Below are 20,748 nucleotides of genomic sequence, written 5' to 3'. Positions count from 1 at the left end.
AGTGTAGAAATACATTGCAGTTGCATGCAACCCAGGTGAGAATCAAAACAGATACTGAAAGTAAAACTACACATGAACCTTGCATTAGACACTCATTCCAAAACAACACGTCAACATGAAGGGCTGCAACAGGTACACAGCAGCTCAGTGCCAACATCCTAAACCAACTCTCAAGAGTCAAATCTTGCCTTAAATTTCTCACCTAAAGTATATGAGCTTTTTTTTTTCTTTTAAATTAAGGCAATGAAATGGCTACAGTTCCTAAAGTTCATTTTAGGGGAACAAAAATATACACCTTTTTTTTTCTCCGAACTTTAGGCAGCAGAACATAATGTAAAAACCTGCATTGCATTAAACCTGCAATGTCAGGTTGATGTAGAAAAACAGAACTAAACACAAGTTAAAATACCATTTGGTTTTTCTTCCCCATTGGAACACAAACTCAAACTTTAAGAGAGGAAAAATAAAGCTTAAAATCAGCTAAACTGTTTAGAGCTTTATATGTATCTGCATCACACTCCAACATGATTTTGGGTAGAAAAGAAATCCGTATGTTTACATGACCACTCATATTTTAAACCAGTGTAGGGGGAAAGGCACTGCATTTATTTCATTGTGCCCATATCTGTTTGCGCATAAATGGAAAAAAACTCAATTCAGATTTTCTGTTCATTCTTTTCCACACCTAAGTATGACAGATTGCAGCTAACACATAATAGCAGAAGCTGATTCAAAGTTGACCTCTCCTATTCCGTGGTGTCATGTTCAAACTTCCAGGCTCTCTAGAATCTGAGATGGCTGCAAAGAACCCAGAGACAGGTACAAGATTTAGTCAGCATTCAGCATTTCTCAGTGCATTTTGCAGAAAGGGTCTAAATTAGGCATAGAGTTTTGTAGTTTATTTTACACAGAGAAGTCCACCAACATTTGCCATAAATTCTTCTAAACTCTTTAAGAAGGCCATCTTCTGCTTACGGTCCAGTGTAGGAGGAGTGCTGCTTGCAGTAAGCTTGTTGAAGGCATCTGCTAACCGCTGGTAAATTACTGGATCTTGTTGAGTTGATAGCAATGTTTCAACTAACTCTGAATATTCAGCCTGTTAAACAAACAAGAAATTAAAAAAAAGAAGAGAGAGATATAATATATACAACTTTTCTCATCAGGACAAGATCCAGAATAAAGGCTGTGACAGAAAACCATCAGTACCTCTTCACCTGTCCTCACAGCCTTTCACTTACCTCTAAACCAGATAAAATCCTTCATCCAGGCTGGGTAAAGAAGCCTTCAAAGGAAGGTACAGTGCTTTGCAGTGCAGAGTAAGATGACAATTTTAAGACAAAGGGCCTTCTGGCTCTTACTTAGAATAGGCTTATTCCTGAAAACTGGACTGTTTTTTCTTGATGCCTGTCCCATGTTCCATACCCCTCATCTCCTCCCACTCAATATTCTAGGGTTCCTTCCCTGGGACAGAGAGCTTAGATTCCTTTCTAAGAGTTTTCTATTTACTCTCATACTTATTTAGACAGAAACAAAAGACAAAGAAACATGTCAAATATGACTAGAAGGACACTGCCAAGGGGCACACACCTGAAACAAGTCCCAGGGGACTGAGCTCTGGCAGCACAGGTGAAGGACACAGGCGTCAGAATGGCAGTTCCCTCCATTCTACCCATGAGGGGTTAGGTGCGGGTAGACAAAAAACTTGCCCCCTGTGGGTGGTATCACAAGGTCCTCTTCTCTTACATGCTCACAAGTCCCTCTTCGAGGGATAAGGGCTGCTAACAAGAGAGAGGAGTCATAGGACAAAGTGGCTTAGCATCATCTTTGGCAAAGGCTTGCCAACCCAGCAGGAAGGGCTTTAAAGGGCACGTTGAGGGATGGTGGTAGCAACTTGTACATAAGTAAAGAGACAGACCAAGAGTATTAAGAACACAAAGAAATGTGATGGGTTTAAAAGTGCTCCTCAGGAAGGATGAAACAGGCTGAAAGGAGGCCAACCTGAAGTGCCTGTGCAGGAATGTGTACAGCTTTGGAAACAGAAGGAGCTAAATATCCACATGCAGGTTCAGAGCTGCAACATTAGTGCAGACACTGATACGTGTGGGACAGGTGGCATGACTGGAGTGTTCCAAGGGACAGGTGGAAGCTTGTTAGAGATCTTCAGGACAGCAGATGACAGAAGACTGACACTTCTGTGAAAAGGCAGCTCAAATTAAAGATGGTTTTCTACAGACTGGGCAGCAATCTAGTTGAGTGCTTATGGATCATGATCAGAGAAGCAGTAAAGATGACATCATCTTTTGGGGTGAGATCTCATTACAAATCTCCAGAACAGGGCTTTTAGTAGTCTTAAAGCAACTTGAGGAAGTTTCCAGATCAGACAAGAGATTATCTCCCTGACATTTGCACACATACCAGATGGGCTACCCAGGGGTGTGACTTTGTGTCTGGTATTCACAGCTAGTAAGAGCTGGTCAGGGATGTGGTAATTAATGCCAGGCTTTCAGTTATCATTAAATAGTGGAGTTAAGGATTCCTAGGAAAGCGAGGAAAGAGGTCAGCCAAGTACAGAACCTGGACATCATGAGAGCAGATGTCACTTTCTTCAAGACTGGTGGGTGGGATCCTGTGGGAGTGAGCTCTGAAGACAAAAAGAGCTCAAGAGAGCTGACAAGTCTTTAAGGACAACCTCTTCCAAGCACAAAAATGGTCTGTCAAGATATAGAGGAAAACAATAAGGACACTGATTCAGCTAGGCAGGGACTTAATGACTGAACTCCAGCACAAGGGCAACACGTGCAGGAAACAGAAGCAGGAACAGCTAGAAAGGAGTAAAGCAGAAACATCGTCTGGACAAGAACAATGACAAAAAAATTAAGTTCAGCTAAAGCTGAATTCAGCAAAGGACAAAGACAACAAAAGCAGCTTCCACCAGTACTTTAAGAGTAAAAGAAGGAACAGGGAATAGATGTGTTCTACTGCTGAATGGAATAGATGATTTAATGATAGTAGACAAGAGATAAAGCCGAAATAATCAATGCTTTCTTTTGCCTTGGTCTTCACTGACAGGTTTTTCCAGACCTGTGTGACTAGAGACAAGGTTCAAGGAGGAGAAAAATTATGCATAATAAAGAGGATCAACCCAGGGATCTCTTGAGAAATCTTGATGCATGCAAGCTCCTAAGACCTGACAGAATCTATCCAAGAGTTCAGAAAGCTGGGTCATGTCATTCATTACTGGCTGTTGTCTATCATCTTTGAATGACTAAGAAAATCATGAAGCAAGTACTCCTAGAAGTTATTTCTGGGCATGTGAAAGTCAAATGACCCAAGGGGATGGTCTGAAGTTGTGTCAGGACAAGTTTACGTTAAGTATTAGGAAAAGGTTCTTCACCCAGAGGGTGGCTGGGCTCCCCAGGATGTCACAGCATCAAGCCTGATAGAGCTCAGGAAGTGTTTGGACACTGCTCTCAGGCACATGGTGTGATTCTTGGGGATGGTCCTGTGCAGGGCCAGGAGTTGGACTCTATGATCCTCACGGGTCCCTTCCAACTCAGCATATTCTGTGATTCTGATTTACCTAGGGATGGATTTAGCATGGATTTACCCAGGGAAAATAATGCTTTACCAACCTGTCTTCTTTGACAAAATGACTTACATCTATGGCTAAGACAACCAGTGCATCCCTAAGGGAAAGCAGGTCTTTAGTACCTGTGTACTGCACCCTTGCAATCAAGCTAAGATTTTACTGTCTAAATGGCTGAACTACTACATGTGTAAAAACACACCTGTACCATCAGCCTGTAAAGGACTGAGGCTAATGGCTCATGTTCCACTAGAAGAGGCACCGAGGCACTAAGAGGCACCGAGAGCTCTCATCTGGACCTTGTCCTGTTAAATATTTTAGTCAGTGACCTGGAGGAGGAGGGGAAATACACTCTTCTCAAGTCTGGGGACAAAACCAAATTGGGGAGTGCAGCCACTGGATACAAGGACAGGACTGACATTTAGAGACACTCAGGATGGAGCCATGAGCTGACTGGAGAGTCATGAAATTCAGCAAGTACAAATGCAAAGACCTGCAGCTGAAACAGGCAGATCTCCTGAGGATGCCCCCTTTCAACCCAAATGATTCCATGATTTATCAGGTGCACAAGAAATAACCACTCTCTTTTAATAAATGACTTCTTTTCAGGGCGTCTGAATGCCATACCTGATGCAAACACACTAATGTGTAGAATGCTTCACCTGCTGCAGTTGTCATTTCTGTATTGTGCTTCTGAAGTACCAGCATATCAAAAACCATCTGAAACCACAAAACAGAAGTATTTGTATAAGTCTAAACTTAATTTTCTACTTAATAAACATTTGCTGCTGAAGCTCATCTTCACTTCTGATAATAACAATGAACATGTATTACAAACATCCAAGGTTGCTGTTTGCTTTGTTGCCCTTTTTTTTTTTTTTTTTCTAATTTAGATACCAGAAATTTAGAAGCCAAGTTCTTTTTGAAGTTGATTCTTGGCTTAACAGTATAAATTCACATCTCAAAGCACTGGAACCTGTTGATTTATATTAACTGTTCTTCACAGAAACGCTCCATCACTTGTATTTTTCTCCAAAAGCTGCAGATGTGCCAGAGAAATAATGAAAAAAGCCTTTGCTCTTGCAGAATAAAATACAGAACTTTTCCTCAAGTTTTGGAGACTCCTATAGCCCACAGAAAGTCAAACAGGGAACAGATTAGTAAAGACCAATATTAAAATTTTAAGTGGAAATTCAGAAATAAGGAATGAAACTACGTTAAATTAGAAGATACATTAAGACAAAATTATGAAAGTTTCTCATTCTATCAGCTTGTCTGATGGAAGCATTTAATGAGCAATCCTCAGAAATCCCAACATCAGTTTGGGAAAAGACATCTTTAAAAAAAGATGTCTTAAGTAAAACTGAAGCCTATACAAAACCAGAAGACAAGCACACAAATTCTACAATTTCTTTGTTACCAGTTATTAGGAACCTGGTTGCTACCAGGTCACTCCAAAATTTATTAAAATGGATGGTCCTAGAAGTAAAGTATTGAATGTGATATTGAATTAAGAAAATGTGTAATTCATTAGATAGATTGAATAAAATACAGCATTTTCTTTCTAGTTCCCAGCTATGCTCTTTTTCATGCCTTTTCTTTTAGTACTCTACCCAGCCTCCAGTTCACAGAGTTCTGGAAGCCTTTTGTTCGCAGCTTCACCAGTAACTGCTAAAACTGTCAATCTCAAGTACAGAGCATGGATAGAAAAATTGCATTCTGAGAGGCTCAGGTCTTTTGTTTACTGACAATAATGGATCAGTTCCCTCTACACCTCCATCCTCTTTTGTACCCTAGTCTGATATCTTCAGTTCTTCATGCCCTCTTATCCTGATTAATCTGGATATGACCACTGGTTGGGCTCTGGATGCTACCTTCATGCAAAAAAACAAAGTAACAAGAAAGATGCCTTACCTTAAGAAAGTGCCTCGTTGCTAGAAAAAGGGTTGAATCTGTTTCTTGTGCTTTTGCGCACTGTTCTGCTAACGGTGTTACAGCCTCCAGACAGAGCTGGCAGACCTCTGAGCTCATTCTGATAATGGGTGTTAAAGAATTGAAATCAGATTTCAATTAAATTATGGTCAAACTACCCAGCTGTGACACTAGAAAATATCTGAAATTCTTGAATGTTTCAAAATCTCTTTTTATTACAAAGTTGTTAATTTAAAAAAAACAAACTAAAAAAATGATAGAAAAAGAGGGTGAAAAAAGGATTCCAACTTCATTACCTTCTTTTATTAGCTACATGCCCTAAGGTAACATAACCCTCTCTGACATAACATTTTCAGAAAGAGTCCCTTATGGTCAAGCTCATCTGTTTCTGACACGTGCCACAGATTAGTGAAAATGGTACTCCCATTATGAGAGGGAGAGCCCATTGGCACCCTGACAGGAAATGCTCTGGAGCCAGCCCAGTAGAACAGCAGCAATGTTTTGTATTACCAGCTGAGACACTAATTCAGGAATGGCTTTGGGATACCAGCTGAAGGCTTATGAAGTTACACACTCTGAAATGAAGTAATGGAGGAGGCAGGAATGGCTGCCAGAAAAAACTTACATGCTAAGCTACTTAAAGGCTGTGCCCAAGCACCACAAGTCAGAGGCAATTCAGCTAATGCTGGAATCTCAGTGGAAACTAGTGAAGCTCTCAATCCTCAGAGAGCAGTGTAAGAGTCAATTACTGATATATAATTATACATGCAGATATTGATAGGAAAGGAAAAAAAAAAAAAATCAACAGATCCTTATAAAAGCAACTTAGATTTTTTTAAAAACCATTCCCAAGCTCTGTAAAGGATACGATGACATCCCTAACTCCAGTGAGTACATTAGGCTCTTAAAGAGGTCCTCTGGAAGTTGTGGAATTTTCTCAGGGAATATTTCACATATGAAAGTGATTAATTTGTAATATTGATTACACAGGGATGGAAACTGTCAAAAGAAAAACATGTACCTTTTAGATTCAATCATGTAACTATTTTGGCATAATTTTCAACTATACAAAGAGAGATGACGGATGTTTTGCACTGAAGAAAAGAATTTTAGTAGGAAACTCAAGTCATTAGAATGTCTACAACTTTATATCAATACAAACACTGGTACAATAAAAGATTACTAAACAGTAGATGGTGGCAGTCTGATATCTGCTCTATACAAATTAAAGGAGTTTTATTTCAGAGACAGACAGATCTAGTCCTGTGGGGTAGAAGCCTCGTGAGCATTTGAAGCACAACTGAGGGGTTCCCAGGGTACATCCCTCGCTTTGGTTTGATCTAAAATGGACGGAGCTCTCGTGCTCAGCAAGCGCTACCGGATGAGAAGAAATGTGCAGAGGGGCCAGCTGAGACACCCCCTAGAAATGTTTCCCTAATTAAAAGTAAAACATGAACACAGGGCAACAATGAAATGCTGCTGTCCCATTGTTTCATTTTTTACTGTTCTACTGACGAGCTGCTGATGCCTACAATCAACAGCCATCTGTATTGTGCAAATAAATAGTTACTTTTAACTCTTATCACTGTTTATGCTTCTTGTCACATTTCTGACACTATCAGAATAAGCACTCTGGTGAGCCACATTTCAGGTCTGGCTGTTGATCTGCACAGAGACTTGCTTTTAGAAGAAATGTTTTGTTTAGGACCCTCAGACATACATTTTCTCAGCTTACAGTATTTATTTTCAAAGAATATTTAGAACTGTGGAACAGTTATTTACATTTATGAAGTCTAGAAAATTCAGCTTTTGGAGGTGGAATGCATACAGGAACGAATTCTGGGAATTCATTACTATAAAGCTTTCATATTCTACCAGCTCTGTGTAAAAAATATACTTACCTTCAGCAGATCTTGTGACATTAGAGGCAGAACTAGATTAACCCCATATAAGACAACATCTGCTGCTGATACAGATCTATTTGTAACTTGCCCGGGCTCATGTCCTCTAAATACTTCATCTGCAAAAAAACAAAAAAAATATTCTGTATAAAAGGAAGATTAAACATATTGAAGGAACAGTCCCATTTCTTTATAATACAGACATTTTTAAAAATAGGACTAGTCTCCTCTCTCCAAACAAAACCATGAGGCACTGTATTAAAATAGAAACTTAGTGAGTGGAGACTGTCAGATCACTCTATATTTATATTCATTAGGACTAAGCATTTCATAATCACTTGTACCAGATGGCATGCTAAACCAGAACGCTTCAGATACTGAGGGCTCCCTTCCATTACAGAACATTGCATTTGTTTCTAGTGATAGCTGCTTCATGCCTGCACACATAAACATAGTGAGTAAAATTTTACTGCATTTTTGTACTTTATATATATATATATATATATATATATTATATTTACACATGGTTTAATATCTGTTATGAACAGAAGTAGGAAAAAAAAAATGGGAGAGCTAACAGAGAAAGTTCTGCATTTTGGATGTTGCCAAGTTTTCTCCAGTTACAGGTTAAGGGCTTTAGGTTAAGGCCTACATTTCCCATCAACTGTCAGTGACCTTACTTTTTTAACTCCTGCATTGAGTCAGCAGCAGTATACAGAAAACTCGCAATAGATTTGATCTCTGGGCATTGCATCTAGGTTTTATTCACAATACTTTGTTTCATAGTGTTTTCCATGCAACTAACATCCAGATCTCAAAGCAAATACTTAAAAAAGCACTGGGTTGTCCATTCAATGGACAAAGTCTAAAACTGGTTCTATACTTGTGTTGTGCATGCATGATGAAAAAATAATGTGCTGCATTTCAGAGTACAAGATTCTCTCTTTAAAGACATACCTCCAAAAAGCAATGAATATCAAAACATGCTTGGTATCAAACAGAATCTACCTGGGTTGTTATCTGTGCAAAATCTATAGAACATGGTGAGATATGAACCATGGAAATGTGTTTTGGCTTATTCAAAAGCAATGCACCACAGCTAACTGAAGAAAGTAACAGGCTGGGATACAAGAAGGAACCCTTAACTACACCCACAAACCATAAAACATGTTCTGTGAAAGAGGAATACGGAAGACTCTCACATGATGGAATTTTAATGACTCAACATTTCACAAAAGTTGAATCCTGTACTAAGAAGACAACCCATCTGCTCTTTTGCAGTACTTTACTACTACAACTTCTCTATGTGTTTTTTGTTATAAAACTGCTGGTACAACATATTCAGACTTGCAACATTCAGATTTCAAGCTGTTTCATACATCCATAATTTATTTTATGACAGCAATAATTTCAGATGTTAGAATATTGTGAAAAGTCCTTCTTTGCTACTTTAAATAGCAATTTCCATATCCTGACCTACTAAAGCCTAAACTTCAGCTTTTACTTTACATGGACTGAACACAAGCCCCAAAATGGTTCTTTGAGCTTAGAAAACAACATGTGGTTCATCAATTACCAATTCCTGAATACCTGTATCACTGAAATCTATGAATTCTTTTGATAGAAGATTAGTGAGAAGCTCCATAATAAGAAGGAGGTCCTGGTACTGGTCTTCTTCTGCTGTAACATCTATCCGTTGTCGACCTAGATTATTCTTGGAATACACCTGGAGCAGAGTTAGGCAGGCCTCATACAAGTTCATGGCTTTGGCCTATAAAACAATTTTACATAATAAGAAAACTTCCATATGCTAAAAGTGAAACACTTTAAGATGGCATTACTTGGTAGATAATACTTTAAGATTTTAATTTCAGTGTATGATCACTTTTGTGCCAACTGTACACAAAATCATCAAGGAAACAGCCACTTTAGACAATAAGAACACTTATGGCCATATATTGATGTGATACTGACTGAAAGAGCAAAACATTAAGTTTTTTGATTCTTCAGTCTTAACAAGAATCCAGACAAGAGTGGTTTGGGACAGACTGACATACATCACTAATCTCACAAACTAGATTACCAACAAAATCCCCTGGGTTCTCACTTTACTTATAGAAGTTTGGAGCCACAGTACACTGTTTGTGCATACCCAGTTTGGAACTCTTCCAGATGTGAAAACTAAATTAGCCAACAGTGCAAAGATACAAATGCATTGCACAAACTCAAAACTTTAACTGTTAATTTCTTGTGTCTAATAGTGCCTTGACTAAGACTAAGGCAGTGTCTCTATGGTAGGCATTTGCCACATAGAACGCTGCTGCAATTCTCCTAGACTAGACTTCAGAGAAGTTTGATACTGTCATAAAAAAATACTCAACATAGTCGGTCCTCTTCTGCCATCCGTGCATAGTTAGACTAATGATGAACTGTGGTAAAAATTATTGGTAAAAAAAAAAAGTCTAAATGTCCTGCTTTTAATCTTCACAAGTATATGTTCTAAAACAAAGGAATTCCTTAACAGATGTGTCCACATAGTCTTTCTTTCCATAGAAACCACTACATTTTATTTTGTTTAAGGAATAGCACTGTATACACATTTACACACATGCACGTGCACACACACACACACACACTCTGCCCCCTCCTTCCCTTTCTGGTTGTATTTACCTCTCCAAGATAGCAAATTTGTTTATGTGCAACTTCAACAAAGACTTCTATTATGAGATTAACAGTCTCTGGTGTGTTTTTGTATACTTCCATTAATCCAATGCAATTATTAAGGAAGTCCATTAGGAAATTGAAGAGAATTGCTACGTTATCAATCTGGGTAGCCTCAGCAATGCCACAGAGTGCTTCTAATGTAGCAGTGATTTCCTGCTTCACTTCCTCCTCCTGACAGATCTGCTGAAAGTTTTCTTGGTTTATCACATTCAAGAATCGCTGCTGAAGTGGCTGAAGAACCTTGAAATTTTTCAGAAAAGTCACATTAAGATAATCATACTATTATATGAGATGTGAGGTTTAAATAATTTAGCAAACTCATGGCTTTTGGCATGGTAGTACAAGAATCAATCACTTCCAGTTTCCAATGGTTCAGTTATGTCATTATCTGTCACATTAATGCAAGTAGAAGTGGTAGTGAACAGTGCTTCTCATTGTCCATCATGGCCTGCAGGCAGGTGTCAAAATTAGCACCTCCATAAATATTTCAGGTCATTTTGTAGCATTTAAACAAATGACAATGACTTTCCCTGGCTCAAAGCATTTGATTCCCTTCAAATTCTCCATTGGGGAAAAAATTGTTACAGCTTATTAATGAAACCCTTAAGAATAATATGAAACCATTAAGAGTAATGCTCATAGTTATTTTGCCACATTATGATTCTCAATAGCAAAAATATTTGTCATCATCTGTATTTGGAAACTTCCACAAAAATAGTTAATTATTTTTTCCCCAGTTACTTCCACTGTATTACACTCTTACCTTAAATCACTATTTTCATAGCTCTACCAATAAAAGCATGTTTTTTCTCAGAAGGACAATGCTTTACCAAGTCACATGGGGCTTCCTGATGCCATTTCAGCTACTTTCTAGCATCGACGTTTCTGGTAATAAATACCTGAGCTTTAATGGAACCAGGGCCCAAAGAGCTGGTCAAGACTCTTCATTATGTTCCATATTGGCTTTTTACTTACTGTCATCAATTGATAACAGAATAATTCAAAACACCATAAAATTAAAATGAAAGGAAGAAATATCTCAGTGCAAGGGAAATTTTTAATCTTCTATAATAGTCTCTTTCATATATATTGTTCTACTGTCTGCCTCACAAGTCCTCCAATTAATTATTAGTAGTTTCTTTTTCGGTTGAGATATTCCAGATAAAACTTATATACAACAGATACAAACATTGACCATCAGAGAGAAGAATTTAAAAAATCATCAGTATTAAATATCAAAATATGTTATACAAATTGATTTTGTATCACTATAAAATTCCCTAAACTTGTACTGCTTGCTTATATGGAGTTAATGGAAGTATCAAAACAGCTTACCTCTGTCCAGTATTGTTGCTTTGTTTCTGTATCCATATGAGCAAAACCTCCTAGAACTAAAGCTTTCATTAGTGTTCTCTGCACAGAACTAGACAAATAGTGAAGAGGAGGGCTTCGCCTTGCAAACTGTTTAGCTAAATTCCACCAGTTTTCACACTGAATAACTAAGTTTGCCCTAAAAGAGGGGGAAAAAAAAATCATTAAAGACTTCACAAAATTGTAGGAACAGAGCACATCAGGTTTCTAGCAGTTGCCAGAAGTTTTTTTGTTGCTATATTTTTTTAAATTCCTTTATTCTGAGGCAAAATTGCCTTTTGATTTTCATTTTACTAATGCCTCAGCTCTCAGATTTTTAAAGCATATACTCTGAAAATAGATCAATTCGTACAGGAGAAAAACAGGGAAGTGCTTTAGTTTTACACACATACACACACAAGAGTTAATGGACATATTGCATGGATTAAAAGCTTAGTCTCATTACATCATAATAAAATAAGCAATTTATTCCAAAACTAGCTCCTGTGCGGTTTAATTTTTTTTTTTAGAGAAATTCCTTAAACATTTTAAATCCTCATACTTCAGAACAGTCTTTGAGTAGACTGTGAATGCATGATTGCATGTATAATTGCTTGTCAATTGACAGAAATAAAGCATTCAAGAACTTCCTGCTTCACAGTTTGCAATATCAAAGAAAACTTTTTGAAATTTGACTGAATCCAAAAAATCCTGTATTTTGAAAAAAAAAAAATTAGGTTTACAAAACATATTTCATACTGGTTTAGCCAGTATCTGAACTCCTAATCAATAAAATTTAACAGCAACACAAAAATCCTTGCAATAAGAGTGGAGACCAGGAGAGTTTTCCTTTCTCACTGTTTACAAGTGAGACACAAAAGTAGGGAAGGAGAGTGCACTTCTAAACAGCAATAAAAATTAGGTGATGTTTTGTCAAATACAGGTCTCACTCCTCAGCTTGTCAGACAAATTTGTGGTGTTTTTTTCAGTTATAGTATGCTACTAAAGTAATTTGACTTAGAGACATGAATATGAAGCGCCCTATATCTGGATTACTGTGGCCAAAAAACTTTAAAGGAAGCAAAAGAAACTTTTTGACTTCCAGAGGTATAGCAACTTACCGCTCTCTCCTTTCCACTAATGTTACTAGCAGTTGTACAGTATCATTTGCAAGGTCCTGCTCTGAACTCCACACTGCCAGGTTACTGATCACTTTTTCTAAAAGGTAACCCACAATCCACTGGGAACCCTCTGTATCAGCACCAAATGCTGTACTAAATGGCAGACTTATCTATAAGAAAAGCATTAAAATGAGTGAGTTTTACAGAAGCCAGAACCCAAAAGTGTATGGCAATCATTGTCAGCAAATTCTTTTCAGGCTGTCACTTCTTTCCTACTTAAATTACACAAATGTTACACAGACAAAGGCAAAGAATACGTGTAACAGAAAAAATCTTTGCCAAATTTATCTTGCAATTTTATGCACAACATCTAAAACAAAAGTTTCAACCTCATTATGAAAAAGGTTTGATTATGTCTAGCTTTTAAGGCCAATGAAATTCAAAAGCTTGAAAATAATTAAAAGAAAGATCCCAAATCACCTCCCAAAAGTGTTTCCATGAATTTAAGACATAATTCTTCAAAATTCAGTGGTAAAAATTATTAGAAATAAATCTAGTTTTTGACATATATAAAAACTTGCAAAAATTAATTTTCACCTCAATTTTTCTGCATCTGCTTTCTGCAGATGGTTCCTTCAATCTACACACTGTTTTAGGAAACATATCACACTCTGGTCCTGGCACATTAAAATATGCTTCCCTGAAATTATGTGCTCTCCTACCTTTAAAGAAAGTTTCTGAAGAGTGAAATCCAAAGACTTTATAGTAAGTGTGCAGGGGCTTCCTGTCAGCACACCACTAACACTTCTACCTTTAAGAACTCAAGACTGAGCACAAGGTTTAGATAGAGGTTTCAATCACTTTCACATGTCAATACAGACTAAATGTGTGCATTTCCTAGACACTCAGATTCAGTTTTGTTTCTTCACATTGTTTTTCACTTGGATCTCCTTCTAATATGATATCCAATTCTTGTCCAACTAGTTCCTTTATGAATTCTTAGTTGTGCTATATGTATGAGCTGAATAACACGACTCCAAGTATCTACAATCTGTGATACCTATTGTTAAGGAGAGGCCTCCTGAAGCGTTAGTATTCTTAGTTGCTTCAATAGTGGAAATAAAGGGGAGGAGGAGGAGACTTCTCAAAAATTAGAGCCAACAGGACCTCCTCAGGATGGGTGGCCTCTGCAAGCTAGCTGGATTACAGTTAGTTTGATAAGCAAAATCAGGATCAAGTTCTAATCACGATTAGTGCTGTCCAAGCACGGTAACAAGTTGCCCTTTACAAAAAACACACTGTTGAAATCATGAAATATACAATGAGAATGAGGAAAGAAGGTAGCATGACACTAGCTAATGTATACTACCTTGTGATGGTGTTAAATATCTAACTCAGAATCGGATCAAGAGCAATCACCGTATTAGAGATGAAATGTAAATTCTGATGGACAGTCACAACTTATAATATCACTGCAGTCAGTGAGTTTCACTCACTATGCAGCCCAGGAGTACTATGTTATTCTGATATGGCAATGGCTACCAAAAAAAATCACATTTACAGCAAAATGTGCAAGAGTCCCCTAAAAACTTATATTTCGAATTAGCAAATGGAAGAAAACATGAACTTTCAAACAAATTCCAAAATAAATCACAACCCATATAACATTAAAAATACTTTATCACTGCATTTTTAAATAGCTACACTGAGATCTACATTCACAGGATACTATTATTGCTAATACTCACAAATAAGTTCATAAAAGTTACATCCTTACCTGATCATACAACTTTTCATCTACTAGGAGGTAAGTCTTTGCCCAGCGCTTGAGGAACCATACAATATCTTTGCCCATTTGGGGGCTCAGGAGGTGTGTGAGATTTGCCCTTATTGCTCTAGATTCTACTTCTGACACTCTTAAAATAGCAGATAACAACCTGCCGATTTAAAATACAATGAGGATGTTGAGAGCGGTTTTTGAAGAAGCAATGAAACTACCAAAACCACTTTCATTTTTCACAAAATAGGACAGAGAGATCAGGATAATACAAAACAGTTCAACTCTAATCAAGTAAAAAGCACCTGAATTTACTGGTTTTGAAATGCAAGGCGAGAGAGAAAGAGAGAGAGAGAGAGAGAGAGAAAAGAGCAATTATCCTCCAAAAAGTAAGTATTTTGACATCAAAATTACAGCAACAAAGAATCCTCACAAGCATTGTGACAAATTAACTACTTGGAGTGCCTGAAAAGCTGTTTTGAAAAACTGCTTTTTCCTTCCTTGCACCACAATTTTAGTGACCAACTGGGTTCTAATTGTGCAGTGTTTGCAGTGTGACACATATCAGAAAACAAATACAGAAATAACCAGTTATTTTTCTTTTGTTCATTACTGCTGGGAAATGGCCTGAAATAGTAGATTATGAGGTGATTACATTAATATATTCAGTCCATAAATTGTATGGATAATACAATATAAATTAAAGTATTAAATATTAGCTTTTGTAGTACATCAATTGAATTTTGTAAGAGTGTGATTGTACACAAGAAATTTAGGAGCTCACAGTGGCCTATTTCTTGAAGACACTTCAGAGTTATTGCAAAAGGGCCTCAAATATATCCTTATTTTGATCTGGTTTTATTCCTACCACTGAGACACTGCATCAAGAAATCCTGTTCGGTGGCCACTTTTTGAAGTGGCCAATAGTAGAGGTGAGCAGTATACAACCTTCTAAACACTAGGCACATACATCATTGCTAATGAAGGTCCACTTTTTCTACCTTCTTCCCAGAAGAAAACATTTGAAGAATGCAACAACTAATCTTAGGTGAAGACTCTTCCATGTCAACTAAGAGTGGAATGCAATCTTCTGAAGTGTGAGGATTCAAATGGAAGAATCCTTTGTGAGCATCAGCCTTCTTGCAAAAAGCGAAGGGACATCTCTCCTGCTTCTTTTATAGGCTGTCAGTGATATGTGTACATAACTGACAACAATTCCTCACGCTCTGAGGATCAGTTTTGCTGCTACTGCCAAGCTTGGGCAGTAACACATATTTAAAGTAGAGAAGCTCACCGATGTTCTGGAAAGCATTTGTTTAATCTATATATGTGCTGAATGAATTTGAGAGTATATATTATCTAAAGATTTTGATCTACCAACATTTTTTACTTCAGTAGTTTTAAGGATTTTCTGTAAGAAAGAGATAAAAGATGGGTTTTCAGTAGAAATATAACAACCATTTCTGTATATTTCCAAGACTTTGGCTCATGAAGTATGTTAAGACTATCAGGTCAATCTTTCCCTTTTCAATGTTCAGTGTTTACATATTGTTTACTTTTCACATGGACAGAAGTCTACTCACATTCTAGGTTTTTTTTCCTCTGAAACACACTTAATAATACAAGATGCATCCTTACCTAATTACAGAATCAGTTCTGTTGTACCCTGGGATGGAAGAGGCCTTTTCTCCTGGAGATCCCAGAATCTGAAGTGTTGTATTGATGTCAACCTCAGCTGAATGTTTAATGGAATATTCCATTACTTCTGGAGGTATTAGCGGAGTCTCTCCCTGAGTATCATTAGCCAAGAGGTAGCCTTACATTAAAAAAGAAAGAGTGATCACAACTTTCTACCCTAGGTTAATTTACAGCTTTCTGATTAAAGAATCCATAGGCTTACCTGCAGACATCACACCAGACTCAAATGTTTGTACAGACCCTGACTAGCCCTGCTTAAATGCATACAAATTAATTAGAATCCTGAAAGCCATTCAGTAGGAAAAAAACCTAAAGTGACAATAATCCAAGACTGGAAAAATAAACTAGCAATTTAAAAACCAATAGAGATGAGTTTTCCTTCGTGTAAAAGTGCTGCAGTCAATTCATCTACTTGGGGGGAAGGACAAAACAACATTTTGTTGTCATTTTTTTCTTCTGCTACGTGATAAAAAAGCCTTGTTTTACAGCTTCCCCACTGAGTCCATATCATCTGGGAGATGTTTTGCTAACATCTCAACTCTGTCAGTCTTTCAGACCTCAAGTGCTGTAACACAGTTTCCTCACCTAGCAACTGCAGATCAGGTGAAGCATGGGTTTTCATACAATACTCTGGTATCTAGATAATATTAAATCCAGCTTTAGTTATAGTTTTCAGTATCTGATCTCATAACTATCTGTGAGCTACAAACTTCACCTCAGTGTTATAAAAATATTATAAACACATTCATGTCAACATCTGAGAGCAACTAAAACATCAGATCTTCAAAAAAGTCCCACAAATATTTCATACATTTCATATAGAAAATATTGCCATCTAAAAATCAAACCCAAAAAGGCTCTAAATTGAAAAGGCTCTAAATTCCCCAAAACATAGCAAAATAGCAGGTCATGGATTATCAGCACTGAGAAAGTGTAGAACTTACATGATTCTCTGTCACCATTTCCCTGATCTCATGTTGCTTCCCTTATTAAGTCATGTGCACCCAGCCAGCACCACAATACCATGAAGAGACTAACTCCTTGAGTAGGTTGACTGATAACACAACTCAAAAAAATCTATAACAAAATTACTTGCAGGAATTTCCAACAGACATTGATGAAACCTTTACACAAGGTAATCATTAGAGATAATATTCCTGTTACTAAAGGCAGATGATAGCAAGACAAGGACTCTGCCAGTCCTGTATGTAAGATGAAATCATGTTAAAGGACAAAATGTATAGTCAATTGAGAGTAGCTGATATACAGGGATTATTTTTTTTTTCCTGAGGTGTTCCAGCTGCAATAAGACTACCAGATTAAGTACTATTTAAAGCTGTTCACTAACCTGTGACTAAAATAAGCCAATGAATATCCTCATACAGGTCATCAAGCACTTTATTGTCAATTGAACCTGATGCTGGTGAGGCAAGTAGCTGCTGCTGATGTCTTTGCAACTGTCCATGGAGCCTTGTCACTCGGTCTTCTAGCAAACTGTGGACAAATAACAAAGCAGCTTCACTGTTTTTAAACTGTTCTGGCAAAGTCAAGCTTTTCCTATGTGACAGCTTTATTTATTTTCATTCATAACTATTCTTTTTGTACTTACCTTGTGAGAAGAGGTATGCAGTGTTCTGCAGCAATCCTCCCCAGCATGCCTACACTGGCCAACTGGTCACAGAACTGATCTCTGTCATCCTCCTGCAGCTCACTTATTTCTTCTTCTTCCCGAGAGGCCACACCATTGGCAGTCTTCGGTTATTTCAACAAAATTAGAAGCAACAAGTTAGGGTCATGCTTATTACATTCTTTATTACCACAATTTTCTTTTTTATTTTGGCTCTTTCTTGCAAGATAATTTGCATGAACAACAGACTTGTACTAAATTAGACACAGAAGAGTTAAACAGAGTCAACATGGGTTCATATTGTTTTAAAATCAGCATTTCACAATCTCAGTACCAAAATGCCACATTCAGTGCATTTGCTAATATTTTAATAGTTCTCAGTTGTCTGAGATCTTACATAAATCACATAAATAGGTAGTATTTTTCATGATGAAATAAATGTTAGCCCTTTCATTAAAGGTTTTAGCTAACCTACTGTTAGATGGGAAATAGTAGTTTAAAAAGTACTACTAAATTTAAAAAAAAAGTACATTAAAAGTAAGTGCTGTAAACTCAGAAAACAGCAGACTAATAATCTTGATGATCTCAGCTTTATTTCTTGCTGATGCAGGAGTTGCGCTGTTCAATTTTTCAAAGCTTATCTTGGTTGCACTATAAAACTATTTAAATGATAATCAGATCTTATTCCTTGAACAGATGAACCATGATATGCAGAAACCAAGTATAAATATTAAAAGTGTTTCTTTCTTATCTCTTAATCATAAAATTTATGCAAGTAATAAAGTAAAATACAAGAGGCGGAGAAAGCTATCAGTCTGCTTTGTTTCTGTAGAGGCCCTGGAAAACTGAATCCACACACAACTCCTTATGCAAAGCGCTCTTAACTCATCTTTTCTTTATGTAACCCAGCAAATCATTCTCTTTTGGCAACTTCAAAGTTGCAGCTGTTTACTGAAGGATGAGCCTCTGCTCTCAAAGCAGAGACTGAAAGTTCCTGTTACCACTTTGATATGGAACAAGAAGCATTCTAAAATGCCAGCTGTGGCTTTTAAAGGTTACCCATGGGATAAATGACTTGTCTCACAGAATGACATGAATCAACCTATGTACACAAGTTATGTCAAGATTGCCTGATATGAATTCAAAGCTCTCCTGTGAAATATTTCTCTCAGTTTTGGCACCGTTATTTTACCATCTGTTACATATTGAGATAGCAGAATTATGTTTTACATAGTGCTTTTCAGAATGAGGTATCTCGAGACCTTTGCAAAGCGTCAAATTAAAGAGAGATTTTATACAGTTATTGAATTAAATCTATGCAATCACTAATTCATCCAACATCTACATCCAACTTTCTGTATAAGAATCTATTTTAGTAAATCCAGATTCCTGCCAAACAGACTAATCATCTTTCTTTCTCAATAGCTCAAGAGATACTTGATGTACTTTTAAATTTTCTCTACACAGTCAACTGTTCAAAAACTCAACTGGGAATTTATTTTATCCAAAAGGACTACGTGATATTCCAGGTTTCTTCTGCTTTGAGCACAGTCAGTCTACATTTTTTCAGATATATAAATATCTGTTATAATCATGTCAGTTACATTTTGAAGAGAGTGCATGGGAGGCAACAATCATAAAAAGGCCCCAAATTTAATTGAGAATTTTAACTAGAATTATAATCCAGATGGAAGGTCAAAAGTTTAGTCACTGTATCTGGAAAGAATAAGATACACATTGATTTAATATACAGGTTTATTTTTATCGTTTTTTTTTAAAGTGGTTTCCAACTTTGGAATCCATTAGTTCCTGTCCAGAATGAGAGAAATAGACTGGGAAATCACAACTGAATAACAAGTTCAGCAATTTTTTTCATTTCTGAAGTCACAAATGGCAATTCTGTACTAGCTGCATAATATATACACACCAAAAGACATGGACTAGTTACTGTATGTTATCATCCAGAACTACTACAATGAAGGCTTACCAAATTCCTTGTGCCATCAGGAGCAGCTAGATGGCACTGAATGTAGGAATTAAAGACTTGAACAGCATGTTGGGTAAAGAAACCTTTATGGAAATGTTTGTCATCTTGGACCAAAGTAAGCCAAGATTCCAGCAACTTATCATATGCCTCCATATATACCATGTCATCTTTGTCAAGCTGTAAGAGATAGAAAAAAAAAAAATCATCTTTTTACTAAACTAAACCAGAGGAACATAGTTACATTTATCAATACTATACAGATGTTCTACCGTTGAAACCCACAGAAAAAGGATTCAAGGATAGCTAAAAAAATATCAGAATGAACTGAAGCAATGCATTGAAAAGGTCACTGCAGCTTTCATGCCTGCTAGGCTTTAAAAACCTGCCAATGTGTTTAGCTATTTCTCTTCATCTGATATTGCATACAGACTTATAGGTATTCTGCTATCTCTGAAATAGAGAGAAAAAAAACAATGATTCCAGAGGAAATCACTGCAAGACTGCAAGTGTTCAAGAAACCTTATTCCAGCCAGTAGCCGGTTTTGATGATGTATCACAACTTCTTATTCTAAGAACAAACCAAAATCCAGTTAATTAGAACAGAATAAGCCTGCAGCTATAATTACTTAGGGCATTTCAACTGATGCTTCTTGTTTTTAATTATTCATGTGCTTCTATATAGTACAAAACTTGCAAAAGGATATAACTTGTCTCAAAAATAAAGCTCTGAGTTGTAGGCAAAGAATCCAAACAGCAAAGTGGCCATTTTTAAAAAAAAGTATTTTTAATGTAACTATTGACTTTTTGTTTTGATGCAAAAATTGAACATTTGTAAATACATCCAACTTCAAAAAATTTCAGTGTGACTGTACAGATAAACAGCCTACTAAGATGTTCTCAAGTTTTAACCAACAGGATGGCTCACAGAATCTAGTCTGAGATAGCAGAGGTTAGTAAAATGGTTCAATGATGAAATAAAGAGATATTAAGGCCTTAATCATGCTCCAGACACAAGAATTCCTGACTTCCAGTGAAGTTACTAACA

General features: G+C 36.9%; 1 protein-coding gene across 3 annotated transcripts in view; it reads right to left on the bottom strand.

The window, feature by feature from the left end:
* Nucleotides 1–423: 423 nt before the first annotated feature.
* The window catches only part of XPO4 (exportin 4), a 73,472-nt gene continuing 53,147 nt past the window's right edge, over nucleotides 424–20,748 (bottom strand). The window contains exons 10-23 of one of the 3 annotated variants that reach the window (XM_058846678.1): nucleotides 19,704–19,880; nucleotides 17,699–17,841; nucleotides 17,438–17,583; nucleotides 16,030–16,207; nucleotides 14,392–14,551; nucleotides 12,615–12,784; nucleotides 11,479–11,653; nucleotides 10,090–10,383; nucleotides 9,010–9,190; nucleotides 7,420–7,538; nucleotides 6,387–6,517; nucleotides 5,501–5,618; nucleotides 4,214–4,306; nucleotides 424–1,096 (exon numbers count right to left, since the gene is read on the bottom strand). In XM_058846678.1, the coding sequence (XP_058702661.1) occupies nucleotides 899–1,096; nucleotides 4,214–4,306; nucleotides 5,501–5,618; nucleotides 6,387–6,517; nucleotides 7,420–7,538; nucleotides 9,010–9,190; nucleotides 10,090–10,383; nucleotides 11,479–11,653; nucleotides 12,615–12,784; nucleotides 14,392–14,551; nucleotides 16,030–16,207; nucleotides 17,438–17,583; nucleotides 17,699–17,841; nucleotides 19,704–19,880 (2,283 nt within the window). In that variant the 3' untranslated portion in view covers nucleotides 424–898. Of the gene's footprint in view, nucleotides 1,097–4,213; nucleotides 4,307–5,500; nucleotides 5,619–6,386; nucleotides 6,518–7,419; nucleotides 7,539–9,009; nucleotides 9,191–10,089; nucleotides 10,384–11,478; nucleotides 11,654–12,614; nucleotides 12,785–14,391; nucleotides 14,552–16,029; nucleotides 16,208–17,437; nucleotides 17,584–17,698; nucleotides 17,842–19,703; nucleotides 19,881–20,748 lie in introns of those variants that run through there. The other 2 variants (XM_058846687.1, XM_058846693.1) reach the window with 2 other exon arrangements.

The sequence above is a fragment of the Poecile atricapillus genome, chromosome 1 (genome assembly GCF_030490865.1).
Source record: "Poecile atricapillus isolate bPoeAtr1 chromosome 1, bPoeAtr1.hap1, whole genome shotgun sequence".
Lineage (NCBI taxonomy): Eukaryota > Metazoa > Chordata > Aves > Passeriformes > Paridae > Poecile > Poecile atricapillus.
This window is presented reverse-complemented; position numbering and strand designations above follow the sequence as displayed.